Source organism: Schistocerca gregaria, chromosome X (genome assembly GCF_023897955.1).
Source record: "Schistocerca gregaria isolate iqSchGreg1 chromosome X, iqSchGreg1.2, whole genome shotgun sequence".
Lineage (NCBI taxonomy): Eukaryota > Metazoa > Arthropoda > Insecta > Orthoptera > Acrididae > Schistocerca > Schistocerca gregaria.
This window is the reverse complement of record NC_064931.1, coordinates 484,920,014-484,942,676: the sequence shown is the minus strand read 5'-3', so window position 1 is coordinate 484,942,676 and position 22,663 is coordinate 484,920,014. Positions and strand designations below refer to the sequence as shown.

General features: G+C 38.1%; 1 protein-coding gene across 1 annotated transcript in view; it reads right to left on the bottom strand.

Moving 5' to 3' along the window:
• Positions 1–22,663, bottom strand: part of LOC126297561 (transforming growth factor-beta receptor-associated protein 1-like) — a 151,085-nt gene that overhangs the window by 90,600 nt on the left and 37,822 nt on the right. The window contains exons 5-7 of the mRNA XM_049988493.1: positions 20,842–21,078; positions 20,528–20,688; positions 12,079–12,217 (exon numbers count right to left, since the gene is read on the bottom strand). Coding sequence (XP_049844450.1) covers positions 12,079–12,217; positions 20,528–20,688; positions 20,842–21,078 — 537 coding nt within the window. The remainder of the gene's footprint in view (positions 1–12,078; positions 12,218–20,527; positions 20,689–20,841; positions 21,079–22,663) is intronic.

Sequence of the window (22,663 nt, the reverse complement as noted above, 5' to 3'; positions counted from 1 at the left end):
CATATGCAATTAATAAAATATTTTAATAACTATATTCAGTGGCACCTCGTGAGTAAACATTCTGTGTGTTCACTAATAAATAAAAATAAATTTGAGAGTGTGAAATTAATACCATATGCTCTATAAAAGTTACACTTATCAACAAATTTATACAATTACAGCCACTGCCAATGATAATAATAATATGCATAACTTATCTGACACACAAAGGAATTGTTTCTGTGGAATTTTGTTGTTTTGTACATAATTCGATACAGTTTAGGCCAATAATGAAATAATGTGTAAGCGTTTGAAACTCCATTTCACATTTTTGTGTAATTGACAGTTTTCATGTTTTTCCATTTTCTCAGACACATGTACCAGGTGTACCGGTATGAAATAAGCATTTTTTTGTGAAAATGAAACACTAATTTTGAATTGAAAAGTAAAAACATTTTATTCAAAGCACTGACCATTGCTGTCTATACATTTTGACCACCTTTCTGGCAATTTGTGGACACCACGCCAATAGAAATGTTCGTCTTTTGAAGCAAACCATAAGACACTCAATTTTCAACTTCTTCGTAGGAATCTAAGTGTTCCTCAGCCAATGCGTGTCCCATTGATGAAAACAAATGGTAGTCGGAAGATTCCAAGTCTGGTGAATACGGCGGGTGGGGTAGCAGCTCCCAGCCAAGTGTTTTTATTGTATCCTGAACCAGTTTTGCTTTGTCTGCAGGTGCATTGTCGTGTAAAAAAAATTACTTTGCCATGTCTTCTGGCCCATTCTGGTCTTCTTTCGATCAATGCATAGTTCAAATTGATCATTTGTTGTCTGTAGCAATTAGTATTCACAGTTTCACCTGGTTTTAGAAGCTCATGATACACCACACCTTTCTGATCCCACCAAACACAGAGCATTGTCTTCTTGCCGAATCGATCTGGTTTTGCAGTCGATATTGATGGTGGTCCCGCATTAACCCACGATTTTTCCCATTTAGGATTCTTAAATTTTTCATCGCCAGTAACAATTTGATGCAAAATTTATTTTCTTTCATGTCTTTGAAGCAAAATTTGACAAATGGTTTTTCGGTTTTCCATGTGTCTCATTCGATTCATATGGCACCCATTTTCCACACTTGGATCTTTCCCATAGCTTTCAAACGGTCAGGAATTGTTTGTTGTGCAACATTTAGCATAGCTGTCATTTGCTTTTGACTCAAAGTATCATCTTCATCCAATATTGCTTGCAATTTGGCGTCTTCAAACGTTTTTGGTGGTCTTCCATGTTCTTCATTTCTTACATCAAAATCATTACTTCTGAACCGTTGAAACCATCTTTTGCATGTTGCTTCTGATAGAGCATGATCACCATATGCCTCGACAAGCATTCGATGCAACACTGCAGCACTTTTTTTCAAACGAAAGCAAAAAATTAATGCTTTCTGCAAACCATCACTTTCTGATACAAAATTTGACATTGTTAACACAATGAAAACATATGATGATGTTTGTTCCATGACTTGATGTATACTAAATATCTTTGCAGATGTCATACCAACCAACCAAACAAAAAACAAAAAAAATTTAAGGCTCGTTCACAACAAATGTTCTCTATCAACACATTTCTTTCCGGTACACCTGGTATAAGATTCCTAAGAGAGCATTAGTTCACGAATTTCCTTCTGGGCTGAAAATCATATACTCTTATGTTGCAGCCCCACAACTTGTAATAGCTGTACACTTCCTTGTTGAATGTTCGCTTGTAGTCACACTTATTTGATTTCGTCACTCTCTCAATCAAAGGATCTATTCCTGGAGGCTCTAGTTCCTTTGCAGCTAATTTTTCCTGGTAATTTATTTTCCTGTTCCCAGGTTGAGATTTTCACTCTGCAGTGGAGTGTGTGCAGATATGAAACTTCCTGGCAGATTAATGCTGTGTGCCGGACCAAGACTCGAACTCGGGGCCTTTGCCTTTCATGGGAAAGAGCTCTAGAGACTGAGCTACCCAAGCATGACTTGCAACCTGTCCTCACAGCTTTACTTTTCTGTTAGCATTCAAAATAGATTCAACAAAGTTCATGTTTACACTGCACATGAAAGCCGATACCTGCACAGTAGACAACCAACTTCAAATACAAAGTACCATTTGTGGAAATGATTAAACTCAAGTAGTAATGTCTACCAACATGGTCACTTGTCTAGAATACAAATGAGGGGGCAAGATCCATAAAGGCCTAAAGCACACCATTGTTGATCGCACATTTAAGTAAATTTCAGAGAAACTAGTGATACAGCTTTTCGTGAATTTTCACATATGCAGTGTGGGTCTAAAGCACAGATAAACCTGTCTCACCATAAGATTAACAGATTTCAGAAGCATAAATAAATGCTATAGTCTCACAGTGATGTGCTTTAGACCCTTATGATTCTCAGCACCTCCAATGGATTACTGTATGACAAAATCCATAACTTAACATACTACAACTCATTCAGAAACTCACAAAATAGATTTACTGTCAGTACAACTTTCACACATACTGAAGTCCGATCTAATTTCTCCACAGTACACAGTGAGTAAATTAGCACATCTGAGAAGTCTGCTACAACTAGCAGGAATTATGCTGAGAGAACGGGGATAAAAGTATGCTGTAGTGTGTTATCACCTGGTGCCACTGACGGAAACTTCCAGTTGAGTGGCAAGGGCCAGCTGTGCATGTAGTGAACCATGCACATTATTTACCAATCAGTATGTATTTGGCCCATAAGGCAATTGTGTCATGCAAGCTGCGCATGTGCAAAAGCTCCTTAAAACATGCACAACTGGAGGTGTGCTCGCAACCCTGTTGCCAAGTTTCACTGAATATAGAGGAGCAGTAGCGCGGTAGTGCCATATCTTTCAGATTGCAGCATCTATGTTACATTTAACAGAATTCAAAGAAAAATAACTAATAAACCCACAAGCTGTCAAAAGTCAGGGTGTTCATGTGCTCTTACACAGCAGCCACCACTGATTATATTTGTTTCATAATTAAGCAAATGATAAGCTTTATGACATTCCATTTTAAACTGTCATTAAACACACAGTAATGGATAACAGAATGAGGCATAAAAACTGAGACCATTGAATTTACTTAAATTGTGCACCTTACAGGGTGCACCTCTCTTGAGCATACTACTGTGTGAATTTATAATATATATTTAATTTTTCATTCTCTACTACACATACAAATTTAAGTGACCAAAAGCAACTGTCACAACAAGTATAACCTCATGGTAATGGATATTCCTGAGGCTGAACCCAGAGTGCAAGCATGAGCTCTATCAAGTGCAGCACTGTGCACACTCAGCCACAAACTACACATGTACACTGGAGTATAAAATACGGATAAGAAAGGACAGCATCACTGACAACACATACCTCAAGGGTTCACATGAAGCCTCAATAACAAAGTAGCATGTGAACAAGACATTACCTTTTATAAACTAATCCTACAGTAACTGCTATAGTAAAATATTATTGTATGATAAGTCTGTCAGTGGGACAAGAAACAACATCCAGACATTTTTATACACAACAGGACCTGAAATATGAAATAGCAAAACAAAATTTGAAATGTTGAAATCTGTCTCCAAATGTTCCTTTACACAGTGAACTCAATTAATGTCATGATCATTTAACAGTAATACTGCCAAGATGAGCTACAATGTAATCAGTAAGAACAGTGTCAAAAAACAGTTTAACCTGCCAAACTTCAATAAGATCCCATGGTACAATAGAGACCCTGTCAAGGTCTAAGGAGAATTCATGACTACATTAGCTTCACTCTTGTTCATGATTTCATGTGAAATTTCTTTGAGCAAAAGAAAGGAAAATAAGTGTCCATAGTCCTGCTAGTGACAAGCTCATTAGAGATGGAGCTGGGGAATAATGAGATGGAAGTTGCCCTTGTCCTTTTCAATGAAACTGTGCCAGCTTTTCCTTAAGGCCTAAGTATTTTTGGAAACACTAAAAAACACAAATTCAGGTGGCTGGACAAGTATTTTAACCACTGCCCTTCTGAATTTGAGCCCAATGTCTGAAAGCTGCAACATCTTGCTTAATCTCTTGAGCAAAGCTATGATTATCATGATTGGAAACACAGGTCAAAGCCATCTAAGAAGTGTTGGGTGGGGACATTTAGTAATACTGATTCATAGAAACAGCATATTGTATCACTGCCAGCCATTTATAGTGGAATCCTAGAGCACCTTCCGAGTTAAAATTTATGACCTATCTGGAATATAACACCTTTTTTCTTGGAAATCAGCACAGGTTCCAAAAACATCGATCACACAGAACTCAACTAGCACTCTCAGTGCCTCAGATACAGGAAAAAAGTTGATTTAGTATTACTAGACTTTCAAAAAGCTTTTGGTTCAATACCACATCAACACATTCTAAACAAAACACAACACTGCAAAAAAAAAAAAAAAAAAAAAAAAAAAAAAAAAAAAAAAAAAAAACAGATTGCCACTTATGGTAAAGAAACCACGTCAAGTTTTAGACAGGCACATTTATAAGATACTTACATATAGCTTTTGGCCACAGCCTTCCATCAGTAAAACAAACACACACACACACACACACACACACACACACACACGTGCGCGAGCTCGACCACCAGAGAGCCGGCATAGTTGCCTACAATATCTGGTTTGCGCAATGAAAGTGTAATTGGGGAGGGGGGTGGTTGTTCATTTACACATTAATGACATATAAAACTATGTTAGTCCCAATCTCAGACTTTTAATGAATGATGCATTCATCTATGAGGAAGTTCTTTCTATTAAAACTTGCAGTAACATCCATTTCAATCCTGAAAAAATTAGTATCTGGTACAAAGACTGATAAAAAGTTCATAATTTAGGGAAATGCGAAGTTCTGCACTCCACAAAATGTAAAAGCTTGGTATCATTGTGTCATGTCATTATAATTGAAGACAGATTAATGGATCTCACCTAAGGACAACCATGTCATACAGTATTTGAGAAAAACAGTGTATAGAAATATGAAGAGGTATAATCACTTGGGCTCTGTTATAGGCAAAACAAACAGCATGCTGTAATAAATTGGTATGTTGCCTGGGAAGTGCAGTTTGTCTACAAAAGAGATTTCATTCAGAACACTTGTATGGCCCATACTTAAATATTAGTCAAGAATATGTAACCCATATCAGGTTGGGATAAGAGAGGACCTTGAGCATATACAAACAAGGGGGGAGCAAACTGTGGGCAGCAGCTTACAACAGTTGATGGTCCAAAGAGTTTCTAGTGCCACAGTATCAACCAACTCTGTCGACTGCACCTCTGTCGACGGTTCAATCAGACACGGAATGTTCGACATTGCCAGACCCACGTCCACACGAGTATAACTTGAGCTCCAGGACATATGCAGCCGTTTCCGTGGATGTGGAGGTCTCTAGACACCCTCTCCACTCTTGGCTCCCCAGAGAGAGACCAGCCAGTGGGCTTCAGTGCTGGAACACCAACAGTGCCACCAGTTTGCCTTCCAAAACATCATTCAGGGCACTTCTGGCCTTGTGCGCCCATCTGAGGAGGAATCTGGTATTGTGGCCCATCGATTCTGAAAGCTCGCCAGACAGCACAGAACCAATGACTGCTACATCTGTGCATCTGTGAGCACTAGCCTTGCACAGCAGTGCCAGCTGCAGATACACACTATCTTGCCGGCCAACTGATGCTCATGGCTCCATTATAAAGCTAGCTGTGCTCATGTGTCATATTGTTTACTCTCTGGATCACTACACCTTAGGTTTTCATTCTTGATACTCGCTCCGACTAGGTATTCTCCATGTGCCATCTCCACTGTACATCTTCCTCTAGTTGTTGTCCTCCTATCCAAACTTGGCGACTTCTTGTTGTCAGCCCTTGATTGACTGACCTGTTTCTGCTGGTTCTTGAATTTTTCCTCACCATGTCAGACTCTGCTCACAATACCTTCCTCTCCATATTCACAGATTGGTGTGTTATTACAATCCACTTGATACAGGGTATAAACCGTGAGCTGTTAATAGGTGCATAATACATCGGGTAGGGGAAATGTCACTCAATGCGGGCCACTTCTGATGCTCAGTAATATGCTGCTGTATTACCTGGCAGTCTCTCTATTGACCCAGTCAGACTGCAATTCATCCAGCTTCTAGCTTCATAAATGTCTTATAAGTAATATTAGGTCCTGTGATTTCATACACACAAGCATATTGTTCACACCCCAACCAACACAATGCTGTCCTATAAGGTATCCATCATATAGATCCCAATAATCACTATAAACCCTCAAAAGTTGTAGTGCAAAATGCACCAGTAAGCCTGAGAACTTTGCTCCACTAAAATCATCATTGTATTGTTCTGTAGCTCTCCAGTCAAAGATGATGCATCAAGACACTGGCTGCAAAGCTCACAATAGCACCGAAGATAGCTTCGTGATACGACTGTACAACATATAATGGTGATCACCAGTACCAGGACAGGCAATCTTGTGTGTAGGTGGTGGTGGTTAGTGTTTAACGTCCCGTCGACAACGAGGTCATTAGAGATGTAGCGCAAGCTCGGGTTAGGTAAGGAGTGGGAAGGAAATCGGCCGTGTCCTTTCAGAGGAACCATCCCGGCATTTGCCTGAAACGATTTAGGGAAATCACGGAAAACCTTAATCAGGATGACTGGAGACGGAATTGAACCGTCGTCCTCCCGAATGCGAGTCCAGTGTGCTAACCACTGCGCCACCTCGCTCAGTCTTGTGTGTAATTGTAGCCGATTTATGAGTAATAGGTTTTACAAATTCCAGAAAGTTGCTTTTTTCATCTAGAAGGATGCCTAGACACCTGCAAACAGTGCTGCATTTTATAGGGATTCTATCAAGCCCCAGGGAAGGAATTTTGGTGAGAGAAAGTCTTTCCTTCACACGTATGTATGCGGTTTTATGAACAGTTACAGTCAGTCTGTTGCCCATGCACAACTGCTGCATCTCACCAGTTTTCCTCAAGTCTCTTCCTGGTGTCCACAGACAAAACTACTTTATGCAATACTGCCTTCAACAGTATCTTCCATGTCCAAGAAATGTATTAGGTGTCGAGTACTAAGAACCAAGAACAATGAACCACTTTAGAGTCTTGGGGACAGATCTTTGTAATCTTTTTTATTACTTTTCTCTTCCCCGCAAGCCACTGGTCACTATGTCCACTAAAGTAATCAACGAAGCTCTTGTGCAGCCATCTGTGCACACCGCAGGTCACCAAATATTATCAAAAGCACCAGTAATGCCAATCATCAGCACAACTGCATGCTTTGGAATCAAATATTCTACCACCTAAAGAGCTCTGTTAACTGCACTGTCTATAGATTTCCCTATTCTGAATCTATATCGGCATTCATTCGGACCCAAGAGCTCCATGTATGCCTCCAACCAGTCACAAAGCAAACCATCCAAAGCCTTGGGCAAGACATTTAATAAGCAAATAGATCTACAGCTTTTTGGTGAGGCCAGGTCTTTATCCTTTCCCTTTTTAATCACTACTGCCCTAAATGTTTTCCAGATTGCTGGGATTCTATTACCAATGGTTCATTTACAAATACTGTCAAATGAGGCACTGTCAGTGGACCTATCACCTGCATGACATCTGGGTAGACACCATCTCAACATGTTGTCCTTCCAGTTTTTGCGACAGTTGTATGTGTATTTCAGTATCTGTGTTCGTGTCGTTATCAGGAAGTAGCGCAGTTAGCAAATATTCTGTTGACTCCCTTCATCCAGCCATCACTGACTCATCCCCTCTACAAAATATAGGCATGACAGTAGGCCCCTTAACCTTTTCAATCAACACCTTATATAGTCTTCTCGAAATGTCAAATTGCAGTTGTCTTCATAGAAACTTTTCCCAGTGCATTTTATTGATTTCCTGAATTAATGTTTTATAGTGCATCTGAATTGCCTTATATTCATGGAGCTTCACAGTGCAGAAATATTGTCATATTGATAAGCTCCTCTTCTTTATCTAGAACAATGCCTCAGCATGGAAAGTTCTGGACACCATGAAATTGTAGCCAAACTATTTATCTTTTTCTTTGGTACAAATGGCTCTGAGCACTATGGGACTTAACATCTGAGGTCATCAGTCCCCTAGAACTTAGAACTGCTTAAACCGAACTAACCTAAGGACATCACACACATCCATGCTCGAGGCAGGATTTGAACCTGCGACCACAACAGTTGCGCGGTTCTGGACTGAAGCATCTAGAACTGCTCGGCCACCGCAGCCGGCTTTTTCTTTGGGCTATAAATATCTTGTACTCTTTTCAGGAGTTCAATTAGTAGCTGCACACCCAAGTCTACATGTAACAGTAGCTATTACATTGGAAATGCTATAATGTAAGCAATTAAGCTACGCCAGTTCATTTTCCTGATATCAATTCACTCGTGCTTTCCTCTGCTTGTCTCCCTCTATTGTTGCCACTTTCTTCTTTGATGACAACTGCATTATGGTCACTGGATGTCAGGTACCAAAGCAATTGCCAGCTATTAATCTTAGATGCTGCCATCTGGTTTGCTAAAGTGACAGCTATATTAGTGGCAACATCTGCTTGTCCCTCAAATGCACTCAGTTGGTCCTCTACACTTACTTTTTAAGTGCAGTTCCTGTACTGCATCCTCTAGTATCTCACCTCATTCATCAGTTTGCCTACTGTGCCACAGAGAGGATTTTGCATTCACATTTGTTGCCATGAGGAGGCACACACCATGTCCATACAGAGCTAACACCCTGAATTTAATCACAGTGAACTTCCTATTTGTAATGACAATAGCAGACACTGTCTCATTATGGCCAATAATTGTTAAAATATACGCAGGAAATTGTGGGAGCCTATTGTTTCTACAGTATGGTTCTCACAAACTACATCAACACCAGCTTATCAATCATATTAGTTTCGGTATTTCAGTCATGCATCTGTAGTATATTTATCTCTTTATGTGTACTGAGTGTGAACAAAGCACTTTGGAGAGGAGAAAGCTGGGACAAAATACACACATCCATATTCTTTTACAAAATCCACATATAACTGCTTGTTGCTGAATGGCTAATTTCTTCTTGTGAACACCTGTTGAAAATCACCTGATGGTTTAAACTCTGTGGACAGTTATTCACTCTCAAATTCATTCTATCTGATGCCTCAGTTGTGGGATGCATAACAGATTTCCCTTTAGGAGGAGGAGGAGGAGGAGGAGAATGGGAATTATTGTTTAATATCCCATCGACAGTAAGATCATAGAGGTGGAGCCCAAGCGCAGACTGTGTCACGGATGGGGGAGGAAATCAGCCATACCCTTTTCATGGGAACCAGCCCAGCATTTGCTGGAAGTGATTTAGGGAAATCACATAAAACCTAATTTGGATGGCTAGATGGGGATTTGAACTGTCCAGTGTGCTAACCACTGACACCTTGCTCGGCAATTCCCTTTAGGATGCTCAGCTCTCTGATAAGGTGTTTAAGGGTAAGGGTATCCTCCAACTGGACATAAAACTTTTTGATAATTTGGAAGTTAGTCAGCTCATAATTGAACATAATTTTTAGTAGGGCTCCAAATGCTGGAAATATTTTTGTACTAGACAGGAAGTTCTGATTTTCACTGCATTTCACCATTTTGTGATTTTTATACTTGCCAGTTTAACATGTTCACCATATTCCAATTCATGTGGAAATAGGGGGTTATCCGCAGATGATATTGAATCTGCATGCACATCTGCTGCTATTGGAATACAGAAATGATATCATGAGAATCACCATCTCTCTCATGCCCTTTGACAGGAGCTCCATGGAAATGCACACTGAACTTACATTTAGGAGGATGAAGGTTTAAACCCACATCCATTTCCCTAATCATTTCAGACAGACGTCGGTATGGTTCCTTCAAAAGGGCATGACTGCTTACCTTCTCCATCCTTTCCTAACCTGCATTTTTGCTCCATCTCTGATGACCCCACTGTCAACAGGACATTTAACTCTAATCTCCTACTGTCACCTCCATGTAGATGCAGCACTGGATTGGACAGATGACACACTGGGAAGCCTCCTGTTACAGTCATTGCTGCAGCAGGATCTTCTTATCTGTCATCAGCCACTGCAGCTTGAGGATTAGATGCAAGTGTTCTCCATAGGGTCTCTCCTCGAACAAAGTTCACAAACTTCATCTGGTGGGATTACACATGAGATGAGTAAGTGCAATCTTGTCTTGTGAGCAGGTCATACCATCTGTGTTTAAGTCTCAAATTTTCAGCTTCATTTCCACAAACTTACAATAAGGGAAGGTGAGAGCTCTCACTTTTCATAAATTACAGTGCTCTGTCCTTTTCAGCCCACAAAGAATTAAATTCATGTATTATACAATAAAGCCAAATAGTTATAGCAAATTTTTGATAATAAAAGTGTCTTAAGGGATGGTACTAAAATGTTGTGGTTATCAAAGTTTGAGGGTAGAGAGTCCACAGAAAAAACTGAAACGTTCATAAAAAAATAAGTGCAGTCTTTCAAAATCTGAGTAAAATGGTAAAATATGCAAGTACCTGGACTTTTATAAAGTTAAAATGCCTGTATTTTTATTCATCACTTTTTAAGCATCAGATTTTCTATATTTCTGTATATCAAGTTTTCCTCTGATCTGAACAGTGAATTCTGATTTATTCATCCACTTATGTTTACAAATTGTTTGACCAGGGTACAGGAGAGACTCCAAATATATAACATAACTTCATGGCCTACAGATACAAGTAATAAGAGGTGGCAGTATTTTAATATTAGTGTAATTTTCATTGTCTACTCAATACAGTCTAATGTTGCACTGCACATCCTGCACAAATCATCAATTCATCCCTCATGAACTCTTCTGCGAGTCTTTACATCTCTAAGGCAGGGTATCATGCATATCTCCTCTATTTTTTCAGTGGACCTAGGATTAGAATACTTTTTAATGTGTTATAGATTTTCATCTCGATATTTTTGGGTGGAGGAGGGAGTGGCTGAAAATAACTTTAAATGATAGGTATGGAGCCAATCATTTTTATTTATTTTATTATGTGAATAGTGGAAATTGTTATTCCAATTAATGTACACAAAAATGATAATTTGATAGATGTAAATATATGCAGGTTTCTAAATAATGGGATGTAAATGATTTCGACGTGGAATACACATGCCCCTGAAGATTTTTTTCAGTAATTTCAGTGTACAAAATATGTTAGTTTAGTTTCCCAAAAAATATCATATTTTATACAGGTACCTTACTGAAAATAACTACGCTATGTTATTCACCATGTATCTATATCTGTGATACTGCAGATGATAACTTCAGTTCAGTGTTTGTCCTAATGAAAGCTCACTTTATACCTCTGCTTTAAATATTATTTTAAAAGGAAACTATGTCATTCATTGCTACTAAATGAGGATAAATCTGCTGTCTACGTAATTTCAGAAAATTAATTTATTAAGACTTTTTCCACATTAACCTAGACGTGTGACAAAGTGAAAAATACTGATGGGACTCTGAAGCACACAAGCAATTCCGCATCGCTGAAAAGTTGTAGAAAGACTGCATAAGCACATATTCTACAGTTAGGTGCAGAAGTGGTGAAGTATTTGGACCCATATTAATTTAGAATCTGTACTAATTTAAGCAACAAAACACAGTTTCACAGTCCTCAAAGTGTACTGCATTCTGCTGTTTCTTAGAGATACTTTCTGTCTCTCACATTGTCAAAACATTTTTTTCATTGCACAGGTATGTTATGCATTAGTATAATTGTCTCTGCACAGAACCACTAATGACATGCTTTTGAACCTTTTGCAAACACTATAGCTCTCAAATGATGATAATTTTTTAGAAGCATTATGTGGAAATTTGAAAGGGAATGAGGAGATAAGAACTACTGTATAGTTGTGTGTGCGTTGAAAGTCTAATGTACTTCAGTGCTGATAATTACCAAGGGGGATAGTACCAGCAAATATTCACTTTGCACACACTAGAAAATTGTGCAGAACATGACTTACCTCAACTTGTTCTTCCCATGATATTGCAATTAGGGCATTAACTGAAGTGACAGAACTAACATAGAGTCTACCATCAAAATTACCGATAGTCCTGCCACCACTAAAAGGTATCACTTGCTTCTGTTGTTGATCAAGAATACTGAAACATAAAAAAAAATAACTGCTTACTATGATCCTAAATTGGATTATTATTATGCTGTTTTTATATTTACAGGCTAAATCTGCCTCCTGCTAGAATTTACTACATAAAAATGATTATGCTGTTTGTTTCTACAAGAATCTGACAGATAATTTTATAACAAATTATTTCAGTCACTGATAAGTAATTGAATAACATTTTACTACATACATGCTGTGATTAGGAAGGTGTCACACAATAAACCAAATTATAGTTCTTACTTTTTGCTATAACAGTAATAACACTAAGCCCTCACTAATTCAGAATTTGCAATAATTAAGACTTTTCTATTTCATGCGAAGTGAAACACTGCCTTACTATACCTGACAATTTGCACCTAGCTCATTAGTTGTAAGGTGTTGAATGCATCATCACCCTTCCCATTTCCTTCATGTGTGGCCAATAATGAGTAACAGCAATGTAAGTATCATTATTGGTCACAACCACAAAGTCAAAAACTGCTCTGTTCGCTTGGTGAAGCCCACACGACAAGTCATGTTAAATTCCATTTCTGTGATTGTTTGAAAGCGTGTTAAAGTGTTGTACACTAAAATACAGCAACCAACATGAGTGTTAGGAGGAAATATAAACCATTAATTTTAGAAGATAAACTGAGAATGCTGCATAAAAACCAATCCGAAACTTCTGCCCACAGTGCTATGACTGAGTTCAGCATTAACCCATTAGTGCCCAATTTATTTTTAGTTAATGTATATTCTGTATTTCTGGAAAGCTTTATCCTGACAATCCAGTTTATGGAAAAATGAAGAAATTTTGTTCACTTGTTGCCTAAATGTGAAATTTTTGACCGTTCCCATTTGAGGATGTTGGGCACTGGCCAGTTGTTTTGTCATTACACTGCTTACTACGAAAAACGACAAGGGATAAAGAAATTTGTAATAATAAACCTTAAATAACATTGCAAAACTATTATTTATTTTACAATAAGTAACATTTACAGAAGTTTTAACCTACTTTCCAAAACTGAAATTTCATTAAGGCCTGATATGATATTTGGGAAAGCATTCCGTAAGAGCATAACATTGTACTTCTCACAATATGTTCTCAGCTTTCCTTTGGAGTTCTCATACTGGCACTGTCTTCACTTTTCACGCTTCTGGATGACATGATGCTTCTAGTCATACCGTATATCTGGTACATTACTCCTGGAAGATGAGATGAGTTTTGTTGGTCTTCCCTTAGCTGACCTCATTTCAAGACCTTTCTTCAGGTATGTTCTCACAATCTGTCATTTGAATTCTTTCACCAAAAGAGAATTTCCATCATTGCATATTTTGAAAGCCAAGTACGCATCCACAACAGTCAAATTTAGCATCCTAGTAGAAAGACACCAGTATCACTTTCTAACAAGCACTGAAGTGGTATGTTTCTACAAGAATCTGACAGATAATTTTGTAACATAAGAACATTGATGCCTCCTATGAGATTCTTGTATATATTCAATGCATGTAGTTGTAGAACACTGACCTTTCCTTTCTTTTCTTTTTAGGATGACTTCCAACATTGGACTTTGACAGTAGCACAGTGTCAAAATTAGTTGCTAGTGTAACACACCTGTTGTCATTCCATTTTATAATGGAAGCTTCCTTCTCTCTGCCAAATCTGAACTCAAAATGTCCCTTTTCTTTCTTTTTCATAACATTATCTGGCGAAAGGGGGCACTTATTTGTTCTGCTTTCTCTTATAGGTCCACTTGCACACAATCCCAGTTCCTCCAGTTGGACGAGCAGCTCACGACTAATAAAGTAATTGCCAAAAAATACTTTGTAACTGTTTGGCTCATCAATAATAGACAACATTTTCAAAACTACTTTGGAACCTAATGGTAGATTTTCATCATAATAATTCTGGTCCTTCCTGCAAAACAGTCAGTAATTTTAACAGTAGCCATCAGTACCACGTAAGGCCCAAAGTTTATATCCAAAGTGTATGGGCTTCAGTCTGATAAACTGTTTTATAGGATGATGTCAATAATATCTCACAATCATGTCATCAACTGCCAGATTTTCCTCAAAGGCTCTCCATTTTTGATAATTTTTTTTTTACCGGAGCCTCTGCTAATGGTTCTATTTTGAAAGATTTGTCACTATTGTTTTCATTTGCCTTTTTATTATAACAAAAATGTATTACAGATTTCATTTCAAGATAACTGTTATGAGTCATTGCATCTTTCACTATCTGAACACCGAGATTGTCCTCTTCAGACCAATAACCTCTTTCAATGGACAATTTATGGTACCCAGCAAAGATCAAGAACCCAACAAATGCACCAATTTCATCAGGTAAAACTGAAAAATTTATTTGTTTTTACATTCCCTAGCATATGCCTCAGTTTCCTCTACAATCATGCTAACAATTTCTTCTGCAGAGAGTTCTTCAAAAACCTACACATGACAGACCTTGCAACTTTTCTTTCAGTTCATGCAACAAACAAGAAGCTTTCTCTCCAAAGTCAGGAAATGAATATTTCTGAACCTGATCATGCCATTTAACTTCCTCTTTTAGAAGAAACATGAGGAATGTCTTTGTTGTCTCTCTCATGTGAAATTTCAGTAGTACCTGCAATATCGCTTAAATACATATTTCCTAACAGGTCATCTTCAATATTTTCCTCATCGGTCTGCTCCTCTACATCTGGAGATAGAGTGAGTGTTTCTGCTCCTATTTCCTCAGAAAACAATTATAAAAAACATGGCAAGCCATGGCAAAGAAATCTGAAAAGACCAAAAAATCTAACATTTACCATGGAAATGCCCAGTGGCCTCAAACAAGGACAGCAAGTTTTCATGCACTGGGACACAAAATTTAATAAACTATTTTGCCTTCATAAGTACCAAATCATTTCACAGTATTAAATTATGCAGCAGTGAGAAAGTGAGATTTTTCATTACCTTAGATGCAGAACTTAAAACAGAAATAGAAATAACCAGCAGGCTCTGCAAAAATGCTCCACTTCTATTAACAGTCTTCAACTGAATAACTGTAGTAGTGAGATAACAATGGTATCCATTGTTGACAGAAAGCTTGCTTTACAACAACAAAAGCCCATTGTTGGTTTGGAGTAGACACATTGTAATAGCGACAGAAAAATGGACTGTCATCAACTGAGGACAATGGGCATTAATGGATTACCAAGTCTACTTCTTATGACATTACAGAAAATCACATCAAAACTTCAGACTTTATACTAAAACAAGATAAACTAGTTGGGGAAAACAACAGGCATGTGAGCCAAAACTGCAACCAATGACGATGCTGTGTACGTGTTCTTTATGCCATTATCAAGAGATATTGTGGCTGAACATACTGCTATAGCATCAACACCAGGTAATAGTGCCTCTTTGGCTGCTATTTACCATATTATAGATCCAGATGACAGCAGCAAATAATTGGTAAAGCAATCATCATCCTTCAGTTAACACACCATATAAATTTCCAGTAAAGTGCTGATACACATTTTTTTAACTCACATAGTAATATAATCTTTGAATACGTACTGCAACTTAATTTTTTTTTAAATCCTATTGTTCATCAAGTTTTTATTTGTTCATCCAGTTTTTATTTAACCCCGTCATACAATGTGGGTTATATTCCTAACTAACATTCAGGTAAATATTTTAGTAAACCTATGTATAATTCACACTTTTCATAATTTAGTCTGGAACTTGCCCCACATTAGTCCAAACTAGTGAGGTTTCACTGTATCAAAACGAAATTTATTCAAACAACACACAGTGATCTTGACAACAACATTGTAATAATTACACCTTAACTCACTCCATACCACTGTCAGACCACTTGTCAGACTTGACTGATGGAAGGCACAAGTTGGATCTCTTGAAGGTGAAGAGCTACAGAAACCAAAGTGTAAGCTCACTGGACAAAAAATTAGTCACACTAGAGTGCACTCACAGATGAATCATTAAACCTTTACAGATGGTACAACAATGAAGTCACATACTCAACCATATGTGCACTGTCTCTATGTGAGCACAAGGTAGTAGAAATCAATGAGACTTTTATGTTGCAAGTGGACACTGTACATAAACATGGGTAAGTGCAAGGATGCAACAAGGTGCAAGTGCATTTGACCATGCCCATGGCCATATGGGGTGTCAAGTTGCTGGCTTTGTTGGTGATTCATGGTGGGCCGTTCAACATGTCTACAAGCAGTGGTGTAGCACACGTGGCCATGAAACACGGTGTCAGAATTGTGGTCAAAAAAAGATACTGACCAAGAGGGTCCGGAGATTCATTTCACCGCTTGTGAATCAAAATGACTTACAAACGAACAGAAATTGCTGCAGACTGTCAATCAAAGTCCATTCCAACCTGTTAGTGAGAGAACATTGTGATGGGAACTGCATGCAGTGAATGTTTGGAGTTGGTCACTTCATGAGAGGCCATTACTCACACAAGCACAGAAGGATGATGATAGCACAGTTCATCAAGCTGAAAGAGAACACTGCACCATCCTATTACATCCCCAATGGCCTGTAAAATCACCTGGCCTGAGCCCCATATAAAATCTATGGGGAATCTAGGAACAGTATGTAAAACACTGACATCCACATCCCCACAATTTGATGGAATTGTGCAATCAAATCTTCCGTGAGTTGCTTAATGTGGATGCGAAATACCTGCACAACCTTGTGGACTTGCAACCTAATTGAATCAAGGCAATTATGAATTCCAGGGATAGAACTGCATAGTATTAAATTATTCTTGTAATAATTTTTCTAGGGGTGACTGATTTTTTTGGCTGGTGAGCTGAGATTCAGACCACTTTTTGGTGTGGGCATGGACGACGGCTAGAACATCCAATCCATCAAAAGGAATCCAAATAAACAAACACAAATATAACATAACAGCCCTGGAATCATTTTAAATTAGGAACAAATACCAGGAAATTCTTGAAAGGGCTCAAGTGAACTAGGTGCATAAGACCTCCCATGGTTTGATACTGTGCATGAGACAACATGTGGAAAATAATGAGGCATACAAAATAATCATATAATCAAACTGTACAAGAGGACTGGATGAAGTTTATAAAGAAAAATGGAGGACTGAAAAGAGGATACATCAACCACAAAGGGATAAAGAAAAAAGAGAGAGAGAGAGAGAGAGAGAGAGAGAGAGAGAGGAAACTTCAAAGAACTGGAACTTCTGAGGTATAAAATTGTGATATAGAAATTTATAGCACAGTAAATCCTGCTCAAAATCCCTTCAGTGGGGAAACTAGCTTGGTAAAGAATAAAATGGGGAAAATTGTAAGGGGTGGGGAACGAGATCTGTAAGAGATTGTGCTAACATTTTGATAAACTCCTCTATTCCAGAATGATACCAAGAGGTCTCCTACATGTGTACGGAAAGAATCACTCTGATGAAATTCCTGGCTCACCAACTTTGGAAGAGATGAGAACTGCTTTGAATAAACTGAACAACAATAAGTCACCAGAAATAGATAATATTCATGCAGAACTGTTTCAAGCTCCTAAAGGTGGACATTTCAATATGAAATGTTCCAATAATGGAGACAAGGAATTATATTCCCTGCATACAAGAAAGGAGATATGTTGGACCATAGCAATTATCAAGGGATTTCGATGTTGAACTTCGGATATCAAGCATTCTCTATCATAGTGTTTGACTGTCCCAATTGTTTAGAGAAAGACTGACCCACAGCAGTGTGGATCTCTTCCAGGGAAATCAGCTGTAGATCAGATCTTCAACCTAAAGTAAATTTTAGGAAAGACAGTTATATATGGGATTGGAATGCATTGCCTCTTTATTGACTACAACACAGCACATTGCAAAAAACAAGTAAAAGATCGCTCCTTTGGTCTACTCATGAGAAAATTTACTCAAGGCAGCATATGATTGCACAGACAGGGAGTAACTGTAGTGTGCTTTGGCTGCACTAGAAACCCCTGGATAATTGTTATGACTTGTGAGAATTACAATGAACGAGGTACAGAGTAGTATAAGAATGGGAGGATTGATGTCTGATCCATCACATACACAAGATGGTGTAAGGCAAAGAGATGTGCTGGCATGTCTTTTTTAATGTTGCCTTGGAGAAGGTTATGAGGGATGGAGACCTACTAAGCAGGGGAACCACCTTTTATAAATCAGTACAGATTCTCATTTATGACACCGATATGGATATATCTGCAAGAACTCTGGAGGCAATGGAGGAGACATTCATTGCCCTTGCACAGACCATTAGTAATCTCTAATCAAATATCTAACTACATAAAACAAAATATATGGTTCCTGGGAGAGATGTAAGGAGAACGTGCCACTCTCAATGACTTTGGGCAATTATAATTTGAGAGAGTTGAGTAGTTTACATATCTGCGACTGACAATCACACACACAAATAATACCTCATATGCAATTAAACAGAGCTTATTCTACATTAAAAAGCTATTTTACTCAAGTCACTTAACTCGTATCAGCAAATGAACCATTTACAAAACACTTATTCCAATTCCTGTCCACGCAGGTGATGGCTTTTATGCTGCCTAATTGGAGCCATGGTAATGTAAGTCTTTTTGAAGTACCCTGGGCCTCCACCAAACAATCAAGCCCAAATCCAAAAACAGTGTTCTCAACTGAGTACAACATGTTGCACTTGAAGCATGTTCATTGCAGACACCAATGTGCAAACAGAACAGAACTGAACTCTTGTATGGAAAGTGCTGCTATTTATTCAAATGTAGACTATTCCAGAATATACAAATTTTAACAACATAAGAAATTTTTAAAACCTTCCAGAAATGATAAATACTAAATAACAAATATTTGCTGGTGGTCACATCTGAACTGTTTATCTGCAGCACCATTACTCTACAAAGCATGCAGCACAGCCGGCAGTAATACTCTTAGTGGGATAAATACTCCTCTCTACAAAATTGCTGATCACAGGTCTGTACCATCATCCTCCCGAGTTAGTTTAGTTTTAAACATTGCGATTGTTTTGAAGCTCAACTGTAATGATACACTTCAGGAAAACAATCTAGCTACTAAGAATGACTCCTAATTAGTTTCGTGAGAGTAAAAAAGTGTAACATTGCACTAATCATCTAAACTACTGCATCATGCTTCTTCACAAACTATCTACAATATAGCATTTTCTCCACCTATTCAGCTTCATAACAACATAGATGTTATACTGGCATTTCCACGTTTTCCAATAACCCATTCATAATGTATATTATCTATGGAACAATTAAGCATAACTAACCACCCTCTACAAAGTGTTTCATATTTATGGGTTTTCTTGCAGCATTACTACATCAAACAACAATGAACTGGAGAAATTTTACAGCCTGTTGCTGGTTACTGTAAATCTTTTTGGAAGCTATGGTCTATTGACTAGTCACAATGACAGAGAGACAAACATACTGTTTGTTGAGGATTTTATGTTGCACTGTAAATTGTTTTCAATTTATCTCTAACAAAGAACAATTACATAGTTGAGAATACCATAATTTAATGAAGAAATTCTAGACAATTTGAAATTATCTTCATTTGTCCAAGGGAACAAGATAAAGAAGTGGTTAAGCTACTAGAGTAAGATTTGGAAGGAGGGAAGATTAAATCCCCATAAGAACTACGCTGAATTAAATTTTTTGCAGGTTCCTTAAATCACTACAGGCAAATACTTGCACAGTTCATCAATAAGATCCCACTCAGTTTTCCCTTCCATCTCTTATAACTTCAAAGTCAGATAAGTGATCCTTTCTTCTTCTCGTTTGATTGATAGCTCTCTCACTTTTCTGTTAACATGCTTTCAATAGTTTTACATTTCTATACACATTAAAAGATACAGCAGCAGTATTGGACATGCAACCTTAAGTGAAACAGTGCACATGAAGCAACATGTCACTTGTCATTGCATGCCTAGTTATCAAAAATTTTACTTCAGTTCAGTTTAAAGACCTCTTTGAGTTCCCTCTGAAAATCTGTATCAAGACATTCTTCAAGGTGCTACAAATTATCACTCTCTTCAGATGCTATAAAAATGAAACTGAAGATATCTTACATAATGGAAAGAAAAGGGTTAAAATAGTTAATCTCAATGTAAATTAAAAGTTTACTCTTCTTTGGTAGTCTTTACTGTCTCACCACAAGACAAAAGCTCTTAATATTAAATAAATAAAGCAGTTACTAAAATTATTACATGAAATTCTTTTACATATGATTTACATAAAAACACACATTAGTTCTTCAACATTTACGTACCTATATACGACAATCACTTCCTCATTCAAGCCAAGAATGTAAGGATGATAGTATGTCAGAGAAATAGGAGGACATGGCCACCTCACGGGAGGACGTTCTGACATACCTTTAGTCGTCACAAACATTCCTAAGTCCTCACGTGCACTAACAAGAAATTCATCCTACAGAAAGAAATCATAACTACAAAAATTTGAAACCAATTGATGTAGAACATACCAAATTTTATACAAATACAAATAATAGCTACTGGGTGTAAGATAATTTCTACTTGACACAACATTTGAGCTTTCAGAAATTATTGTTAAGTGTATTACCTGTGATATTGAGCAAATAAGTGGAAGAAAATTATCTCCACCATATGTGAACAGTTGCTGCATATCATTTGTCTCAAAGTTATACAACAAATACTGACTCTGCAGAGCTGTACATATGTATGGGCCAATCATTGCCATCTTTTGCACTGGTTCAGATGCATTTATCTCTTTCACAAGAACCAGCCTGTCATCTGCCAAGTTGAAAACCTGCAACTGGCGTTTTCGTGCCACACACATCTGTCGACAATTAAGGAAAACTGTAGTATATGTACCCCATTCAACAGCACAACAGTGTATCTTTCTGATATACACTGAAGAGCCAAAGAAACTGATACACCTGCCTAATATGGCATAGGGCCCCTGCGAGTTCGCAGAAGTACTGCAACATGACATGGCATGGACCTGACTTATGTCTGAAGTAGTGCCAGAGCAAACTGACACCATGAATCCCGCACGGCTGTCCACAAATCTGTAAGTGTATGAGGCGGTGGAGATCTCTTCTGAACAGCACATTGTAAACCATCCCAGATATGCTCAATAATGTTCATGTCAGGGGGGTTTGGTGGCTACCGGAAGAGTTTAAACTCAGAAGAGTGTTCCTGGCACCACTCTGCAGAAATTATGGACGTGTGGGGTGTTGCATTGTCTTTCTGGAATTGCCCAAGTACGTTGGAATGCACATTGGACATGAATGAATGCAGGTGATTGGACAGGGTGCTTACATACATGTCACCTGCAGAGTCGTATCTAGAGATATCAGAGGTCCCATACCACTCCAACTGCACACACTCCAACCATTACAGAGCCTCCACCAGCTTGAGCAGTCCCCTGTTGACATGCAGGGTCCATGGATCCATGAGGTTGTCTCCATACCCGTACATGTCCATCTGCTCGGTACAATTTGAAATGATATTCGTCCGACCAGGCAACACGTTTCCCGTCATCAACAGTCTAATATCAGTGTTAACAGCCCCAGGTAAGGCGTAAAGTTTTGTGTTATGCAGTCATCAAGCTCTGAAAGCCCATATCGATGATGTTTCGTTGAATGGTTCGCATGCTGACACTTGCTGATGGCCCAGCATTGGTATCTGCAGCAATTTGCAGAAGAGTTGCACTTCCATCATGTTGAATAATTCTCTTCAGTCGGCACTTGTCCCATTCTTGCAGGATGTTTTTCCGGCTGCAGCGATGTTGGAGATTTAATGTTTTACCAGATTCCTGATATTCACAGTACACTCGTGAAATGGTCATATGGGAAAATCCCCTCTTCATCTCTACCTCAGAGATGCTGTGTCCCATCGCTCATGCGCTGACTATCACATCACAATCAAACTCCCTTAAACCTTGATAACCTGATATTGTATCAGCAGTAACCAAACTGACAATTGTGCCAGATACTTCTTGTTTCATATAGGTGCTGCCGGCAGCAATGCCGTATTCTGCCTGTTTACATATATCTGTATTTGACTATGCATGCCTATACCAGTTTCTTTGCTACTTCAGTGTATATTCTATTTGTAATTAATGCTCTCATTTCTACATACTTTTGACATTAATAACCTATCCATTCCAATCACTATATTGTTGCTATTACCACTAATAATTATGAGTAGTTTTTGCATGTTACCATTTAACTCTCCCAAACTCAAACTGAATGAGATACTAAACACAAAAAACTTAGAGTCAACTAAGTTGTCATCTTGGCACAGTTACAACTTTTTCCAATCTATTTTTAGCACATTCTCTACCACTATTGTGGCCCCAATTCAAAGTTCATTTTCCATTTTGAACAGTTGTAGTAACTATACCAAGAGCTGATTGC